Source organism: Rhipicephalus microplus, chromosome 5 (assembly GCF_043290135.1).
Source record: "Rhipicephalus microplus isolate Deutch F79 chromosome 5, USDA_Rmic, whole genome shotgun sequence".
In the NCBI taxonomy this organism is placed as follows: domain Eukaryota; kingdom Metazoa; phylum Arthropoda; class Arachnida; order Ixodida; family Ixodidae; genus Rhipicephalus; species Rhipicephalus microplus.
The window spans coordinates 175,247,482-175,256,186 of NC_134704.1; the positions used below are offsets into that span (position 1 = coordinate 175,247,482).

The window sequence follows — 8,705 nt, forward strand, 5'->3', positions numbered from 1 at the left end:
CATTATTACTGGAGGTGGACGACCCCCGTACCTCGATGGAGACGCGCAGTGGTCGCAACATCGGCGACCCCTTGACTGCTTCGACTGCTGGTACTTCCTCTACGCCGCCCTCATCAGTACAAGCCACCACCTACGTCACACTCCCACACCTCCGGGATCCCGGCGCTTTCGCCGGTGATGGTACGATCGATCTTGACACTTGGCTGAACCGGTACGAGCGCGTCAGTGCTACTCACCACTGGGATCCCATGCTCATGCTCGCCAACGTGCTTTTCTACCTGGTGGCACTTCCGAACATGGGTTGAAAGCCACGAAGCCGAAATAACGAGCTGGGTCCCCTTCAAAAAAAAAAAAAGATCCGCGACCTGTTTGGCGATTTGTCTGGTCGTCGGCTTGCTGCGATGAAGGGTCTTGCCATACGGGCCCACTCATCTACCGAATCATATGTCTCCTACAGTCTTGACGTCTTCTCCCTTTGTTCCAAGGCCGATCAGCACATGTCGGAAAACGAAAAGGTTAACTGCGTCTTGAAAGGCACTGCCAACGATGCTTTCAACCAGCTGGTTTTTAACAATGTCTCGAGCATCGACACCATCCTTAAGGAGTGCTGACGTCTCGAACAAGCTAAAGCCCACCGCGCAGCCCAAAGCATCGTGCGCCTCCCGAACACAGCGGCTACTTCTTCGTGTGAAGACGCCTTCCACCAGGCACTTCGATGTGACAACCTCACACGCATCATTCATCAAGAGTTCGAGGCAGCACAACCAATAGCCACGCCATTCCCGACTCCTGCGCCTTCCCCGACCATGATCTCTTTGATACAAGCCGTCGTTCGTCAAGAGCTATCGAATGTTGGCCTACATACTGTTCCTGCCGTATACTCTGCTGAGTCTTCTTATCGTCCCTTTTCTGCTCCTCGCATCCAACGTGATCCGTCTAAATGGCATACCCTTAACGGCCGGCCCATATGTTTTACCAGCCGATGCATTGGTCATATCGCTCGTCAACGCCGCAACCGCTGGGCTCCACAGTAACTATATGCACCTCATTCTCACACCATTGCTGTCCGCCAGTCGTCCCCATCACTTTCTCCATCAATGCCGACCGCATTTTCCGCTCCTGCAGCACCTCTAAGCAGACCTCGCTACGACCGGTCACCGTCCCCTGCTCGTCGTCAGTCCTGGTCGCCCTCACAACGTCACGCTGCCTCCCCGACCTAATTACAGCACCCTCGAACTGATAACTATGCCTTTCAGCTTCCAGAGGTAGTGTTGCGTTGACTACCTTCGTAAAAATTCTCGCTTAACGTTAACGACGAGCTGGAACCTTTTAGACGTTACTGTCGACAACTTACGTGTGAGCGCATTGACAGATACTGGAGCGAAGGTGTACATTGTGGGTGTTAACTTTCACCGCCTACTTGAATAGGTTGTAACGCCCGCCCTCAACCGAGCTGTATGAGTCGCCGATGGAGGAACTGCCGCAATTCTTGGAATGTGCTCTGCGCGAGTTTCTATTGGGTCGAGAAGCACTGTCGTTCTTTTCGCTGTTATTGAACATTGCCCTAATCAACTCATTCTTGGTATGGATTTTCTAGCCACGCACTCTGCCCTCATAGACTGTTCAGCTGGCTCTCTTCATCTCGATTTACTTCTGTTTCCCGACACGACCAGCCCACAGAAAACCAGCCTCTGCCTCATCGATTTCCCGTGCCTCCCGGCTAACTGTCACACATATCGTTTTATCCTCCAAGCCGCCAGTAGCTGACGGTAATTAATTTCATGGTGGCTGGCCCCTATTACTGCCGTGATGCTTTTACATGGCAGTTGCTGAGCCGGATGTGATCCTGACGATTACGAAAAACCGCACCTTCTTTCCACTGATCAACTTCTCAATCACCACCTAAACTCTACCAAAAGACAGCTCCCTGGCCAAAATTACCGTTCTCCAAGACGACCATGCCGAGCTCTTCAGAGTGGACGATTGCTGCAGCTCAATCAGTGATTACACTATATCACGTTCTTAGGGCGCCGACATCGAGCGAATGGTAACATCGGACTTCACGTCTTAGCAAGCTGCAGCGTTGTGCCACGTTCTTGAGGGCTATCGTAGCATTTTAGACTTTGCCAGCAACTCTTTAAGCTAAACAACCATCATCACCCATTGCATCAATACTTGCCATGCGACTCTAACTCACCGACGCCCCTATCGTGTTTCTGCATCGGAGCGTGCAATAATACAGAAGGAAGTCGGGAAAATGCTTGCGAAAAACAGTATTGAGCCTTCATGCAGCCCCGGGGCTTCTCCAGCCGTCTTTCTTAAAAAGAAGGATGGAACATGGAGCTTTGGTGTCGAATACCCTCACCACAACAAAAATACAAAAAATATGTTTATCCTTTGCCTCGCATCGACGATGCCCTCGACTACCTGTATGGAGCTTCTTATTTTTCATTTATTGACCTCTCTATAAGTGTAAGTTCAAGCGCACGAATTAAGAGAAACTAGCCCAATGTTCGAATCTATTGACCTTTGGTCAGGCTACTGGGAGATAGCTGTCGACGATATGGACCACGAGAATACCGCATTCATCCCTCCTGATGGTCTTTACCAGTTTAAGGTGATACCCTTTGGTCTCTCCAATGCGCCAGAAAAATTTGAAAGAATGAAGGACTCCTTGCTCCAAGGGTTGAAATGGTCCACCTGCTTTTGTTACCTTGACAATGCTATTGTCTTTTCACCCACGTTCGAGTCGCATCTCGATCGTTTATCAGCTATTCTGGCCATTTTCCGTTCAGCCGGACTCCAGCTTAACGCCTCCAAGTGCCACTTCACTTATCGTCAAGTTCCCGTGCTCGGTCACCTTGTCGATGCCCAAGGCGTGCGCCCAGACCCAGACAATATTCGCCCAGTCACAAACTTTCCCTTTCCGAGGACCACAAATTATGTCTGCAGTTTTTGTGGTTGTGCTCCTATTTCAGATGCTTTGTTAAGGATTTCACGACCATCGCACGCTCCCTCACAGACCGCTCGAAGAAAGACGCCTCGTTTATCGGGGGCCATGACCAAACGTCATAGTTTTCCCAACTTATGACCCTGCTCACAACGCCACCAATCTTGGCTCACTTTGATCCGTCAGCCCCAACCGAGGTTCGCACAGACGCCAGCGGACACGGCATGTAGGAGCTGTGCTACTGCAGCACCAACGGGGACACGACCGTGTTATAGCCTACGCAAGTGGACTGCTATCTGCAGCCGAGCACAACTATTGCATCACGGAGCGCGAGTGCCTAGCCCTTGTATGGGCAGTCAGCAAGTTTTGTCCATACCTGTACGGGCGCTCAATCTGTGTTGTCACAGATCATCACGCGCTCTACTGGCTAGCCTCCCTGAAAGACCCCACAGGACGTCTCGCTCGTTGGGCCTTACGCCTTCAAGAACACATGTTCTCTGTAATGCATAAAACAGGGCGACTACAACAGGATGCGGATTGTTTATCCCTTTACCCTGTGGAGGAGGCAACTGATACTGACGCTATCGCGGACTTTTTTTCCGTGTCACAGCTGCTGAACATTGGCGAAGAGCAACGTCGGAATACTTCTTTACGAGCCATCATTCACAAACTGGAGTTAACGCCTAGCGACCTGTCCCTACGGATGTTTTTGGTGAAAGACGGGATCCTATACCACCGTGACCTTGACTCCTTCAGATCAGACTTGCTTCCTGTCATCCAAGCGCACCTGCTTTCCACTGTCCTGCACCAACTTCATGAGGCTCCCATGACGGGCCATTCGGGCGTTTCTCGCACATGCAATCGGGTACGACGTCGGTTTTTTTGGCCTGGACTTGCCTGCCCTGTTCGGCGCTATGTCACCTCTTGTGAGCCCTGCCAGCGTCGCGAAACACCATCTGCCCTCCCAGCCGGCTGAAGGCAGCTGGGAGGGCAGACGGCGTTTTCAGCCAATCGACATTCCAACTGAACCTTTCTTTCGAGTTTGTGTCGACCCGTTGGGCCCTTTTCCACTCTCCACACCCGGAAATAAATAGATTGCTGTTGCCACAGGCTACGCGATGCGGTGCGCAATCACACGAGCACTCACGACCAGTTGCGCTACCAACGTTGCAGACTTTCTGCTGTACGGCATAATATTAGTGCATGGTGCTCCCCGCCAACTTCTCACCGACTGTGGCAGCACGTTCGTATCAGCTGTCGTTCACGAAATCCTGAAGTCTTGCCATACCAAGCACAAGTTTACTACTTCGTACCTTTCCCAGTCAAATGGTCTCACGGAGTGCCTCAATGGGACCCTAACCGACATCCTTGCAAAATACGTTGCTCCAGACCACCAGGATTGGGACATTCATTTGCCATATGTGACGTTCGCCTACAATTCATCCCGTCACAACACTTGCGGCTCTTCGCCCTTCTATCTCCTATATGGCTGGAACCCTACTCCACACTTAGGCGCTTTGCTATCTGCGGCAACTGAATATGCCGGGGAAGCTATCGCCCGCGCCGACCACGCGCGCCAAGTCGACGGTAATTGTCTACAGGCCTCACAGGTGCACCAACGACAGCTCTACTATTCCCACCATAGGGACGTGCACTTTTCCCCGGGTTCTCTCGGGCTCCTTTGGGCACCCACTCGGCGTGTGGGACAGTCTGAGAAACTGTTGTCGACCTACACCGGACCATTCTGTATCGCTCGCCAAGTGGCAGACGTCACGTACGAGATCGTCCCAACCAACCCAACAATGTCATCGTCAGCTCCGAGCGACACCGTTCACGTGGCTCGGATAAAGCCCTATTACCCCCTTTGGCATCTTCTGCGTAAATTTAGCACCGGGACGGTGCTTTTACAACCGGGGGTTTTGGTACATACCAGCCGCTAAACTCGGCTGCATGAAATACTAGGACGAAGTTAGTTTTTGGTTGATGCGGCACTGGCGCCATCTTGCTCGTTGGGTTCTGTGCGTTGTGAATAGAATAATAAAGAAGTTACTCGTCACAATATTATGCGCCACTCAGACGCATTAGAAACTTGGATACAGTACCTCGTTGAAGGCGAAGAGGTCCTGAATGCCAAACACATCACTTGTTGTGGCGCGTGATGTCCATGCATGGTGTCCTTAAATAAAGGCCTGCCTTGCATGTCACGCAAAACCCCAAAAAGTGCTATAACATTGTGTATTTCCTTTTACGTCCTGTGTTTTAAGCAGATACTTAGCCATGTAAGATTTCACTAAGTTATCGCAATGCAGATAGTTTTGACGCATTTTTTATAAAAAAGTCACAGCTTTGCCACAAAAGCGAAGCATTGAACACGATAGCAAAAACTCGGAAGGTCAAGCGCCGAATGGCAAGCAGTTCGAAACGTGCCCCGCGTTTCTCAAGCACAAATGACGCATGAAACGTACTCACAGTTACAGAAGAACGGGACTAAGTGTCTCAGTTGTTACTTCTCTGTGTCTGAAAAGCGCACCCTTTTCGCAAATGTAGGCTGTGCAACGGTTGCAGTGACCTTTATGTGCCCGGTAACTACAACAGAAACGTTGTAGTGAAGGCCCGACGCCAGCCAAAACATACATGCACATGCTATGAGCGCCGCTGCCCTACCGCCACTCCGATACTCTTTGAAAAAAAAATACGCTGGCGGCCATGTGGCGGCGTGTCAGTCTACGAAACTTGCGAATTTCTTCTAGTAGAATGTGTACTCATTGTAGTGTGCGCTCTTGTTTGCGAGGGAAGAGGAGTTTCGGGCCGATGGGCGCTTATCTGCAGCACGCTCGATGGAAGCAGGGCGGTGAGAACATACGCGCAGTGCTCATGCACAGGACCAGCGTCCGCGTTCAAAAAGCCAGAGGGGGCGGGAAAGTGGCTAGCCCATAAGTAGAGGGGTTTCTTTCTAGAGCGCTACAAAGCAGAGGCCACGACAGTTCGCGGCGTCCGCTAACGCGAGTCCTCGATTCGCTTTTTATTGCTACTTGCGTGTGGATTCGCACGTTTTTCTGCTGTATTGTTTTCCATCTTATACTTCGTTGGCCGCCATTCTGCTGGCAATGTTGATTCCGGTATTTTTGTCCTCTGGTATGCATTCCTGCCGCATTGTGCTATTCTGGAATGCTTGATAAGATATGGTTGATTAAAAGGGGTTCTTGTTCTCAGCTTTGCTGGCTTGCCTCATGCGAATTCTGGTTCACTTACTCCTCTGAGTGAACGTGAAGTCTTTCAAAAGTCATTATTTAGTTGTTCTAGCGAAATATAAAACAAGAACAGATAATTGGTGAACAGTACGTCTGATGAAGCTGAAAGAACCACCATCTTCTAGTACAATCAGGGTAGAACTTCGTTGTACAGTGGATCATTTTTACAGTAGAACTAACGTACAAAGTAGATCGTTCAAATGCTTTATTTGCTTCACTCAAGCCAATAATTGGTTTAGAAGCACCAACATGCACACTAACAGTTTTGGCTCTGAAAGCAGTTTAATTTTTAAATCGCACTATGAATTTTTGATCGGAGAAAATCAAGGTCTATGTCTGAATTGAGCTTCAAGGCAAACTCGGTGTCGAAAAGGTGGATCACTTCGTCGACGTCGCTTATGTTACGTTGCTCCACTTGCCCGCTGATGGAGCGGCGACAGAAGCGGCCGTTCACGAGCGTCAACCAGGAGCCATCCACGAAACGCCCCACCATCAGGAAATGACGGAACAGAGATCGTGGGTGCTGCGTGACGTACCAGTTTTGGGACACGAAGTCGATCCACTTTTGCGGATGAGGAAACACATGGTATATCGGACGCCAACTCACCGGTGCACCCTTGCGTCCCGTCGACTTGATGGCCACCTCGATGTTTCTTTCTTCGTCTAACATCTGCACTCGGTAAGGCTCAGCTTCGCCTTCCACGGGCATCGCCTTGAACGGGTTGGGGCCGCCAAACCCCACATCAGCGAAGTGCTGCCCTTCATCGCCAAGGTCGATGCAAAAGAGCAGGTGTCCCAACGGCGTGAGTGGCGTGTTCATCGGGCGCCCCCATCGAATCCTGGCCGCCAGCATGTGGAACTTGAAGCCCAGTGTCAGCAAAAGCCTGCCGAAAACACTATTGAGCTCAAAACAAAAACCACCACGACGTTGTATGATTACCTTGTCAAATACAGAGTCGTCGTCTAGTGGCGACTGATAGCCGATGAACGCGTCTAATGCCTGGAAGGGGATCTGCTCAACATGGGCTTTGATAAGGATGTTCAATGTAGCCAAGTTCACTTCCCTCAGGGCAATGAGCTCCAGCCTCAAAACATCTAGGTATAGCCGCAGTTCTCTTTCGCTAAGCAGTCCCATGCAATTGGCACTCCAATCAATCTTTTGCTTTGCCGCCACAGCAAACAGCTCCGGGTCCGGATGCTGAAATGATTCTCCGTATTGGCAGTCACGTACCAGGTTCGGTGTTGTTGAAAAGCAAGACGCACTTGCCATTGCTACTGCCACTTGCTTGCTCCGCCGGGGCCGCGCTGATGCTGACGAGGGAAGGTGCTGCAAAAATGGCGCTAGCTTTTGCATACGCGTAAAGCAACTGGTCGACAAGGTTACTCAAAGCGTGCGTGATGCTTCCTTGGTTCACAGAAACATCTGTTTCAAAACAGCTCACCCCACCTGGGTTTACCTTGCTGTATCGCGGATAGAACGTTTACGTGAAGCTTCCTCTGACTAAGACAAACCAAACTAATAAAAGATAATAAGTTCAATACGATGATGCATTGACAGTTTATAGCTTACTCTTGAGTTCCAACGCGAACATTCAACAGCCGGTGTCACAGGAAACGTAGTGTCAGTGTTGGTGGCACGTTTTTCGAGAGCAGGAAATCCCGTTGCGGGCATGGAAAAAATCGCGGATACAGCTGTGATCGAATCCAGGCATTTGCATGGAAATAAAGTAATTTAATGAACTGTCAAGCCACTGGCTGAAACATAGTCGCGCAACTCACCCTGGTGATCTAGGCGTTGGCACAATCGAATCCTATAGTGGTGGAAGCCACATTTCCGGCTGAAAAATCTTTAGGTAAATCTGTACGTAAATTCCGGCCCACGTCAACGAATCCCGGGTAGTCAATATTGCTGAGTCCTCCACAACAGCGTGTCTCATAAATATTGTTTTAGAGACGTTAAATGCCAGCAGTTTCTATTACATATTACAAACTGCGTCGCAAAAAGATTCGTTACAGTCGTCAGGTAAGACCAGAGGCTAGCAATCTGGTTAACGCACTTATTTTTCGTGCCAGAAGAGTAAAATTGTACTAAAAGTCACAATATTTGCGTAAAAAATGGGTGGTTGGAAGGTGCCAATTCATTACAAAGCAAGTGAGCTTCCCCTTTAATTCGTCATCATCAACAAGACATTGGTCATCAACCATTGCCTTGTTGGTGATCAACAATGTGCGGTTGACTCGAAAAGCAGGGGTTTGATCCGGACAGCAGCAATCACATTTAAAATGAAGCAAAACGCTATATTCCTGTGTGCCGTGCGATGAGAGTGCACCTCAAAAAGCACCAGATGGTCAATATCACGGGAACCGCCAACTATTGACGACGAGATCTACCGTAGTCACTGCGTGGTGGCTACTACCTAAAGCTCGCCTGGTGTCGCATAGCGTCCAAGGTAGCGCACCAGCATGTTTCTGTCCGGCCGTCCCGATACGGAGAGAGCTCAATT

At 50.0% G+C, this 8,705-nt stretch overlaps 1 protein-coding gene across 1 annotated transcript; it reads right to left on the reverse strand.

Moving 5' to 3' along the window:
- Positions 1-6,438: 6,438 nt before the first annotated feature.
- On the reverse strand, positions 6,439-7,681 carry LOC119173614 (arylamine N-acetyltransferase / N-hydroxyarylamine O-acetyltransferase). Its single transcript, XM_075894466.1, has 2 exons — positions 6,809-7,681; positions 6,439-6,724 (listed from the first exon to the last, which is right to left on the reverse strand). The coding sequence occupies exons 1-2, from the start codon at positions 7,553-7,555 to the stop codon at positions 6,491-6,493; spliced, it is 981 nt and encodes a 326-aa protein (XP_075750581.1). The 5' UTR covers positions 7,556-7,681; the 3' UTR covers positions 6,439-6,490.
- Between the last annotated feature and the right edge of the window lie 1,024 nt (positions 7,682-8,705).

Coding starts and splice junctions, on each gene's coding strand:
- LOC119173614 (XM_075894466.1), bottom strand. CDS start 7,555: ATGCAAAAGCTAGCGCCATTTTTGCAGCACCTTCCCTCGTCAGCATCA. Junction 6,725..6,808: donor CGGGACGCAAGGGTGCACCG/GTGAGTTGGCGT, acceptor TACGTCACGCAG/CACCCACGATCTCTGTTCCG.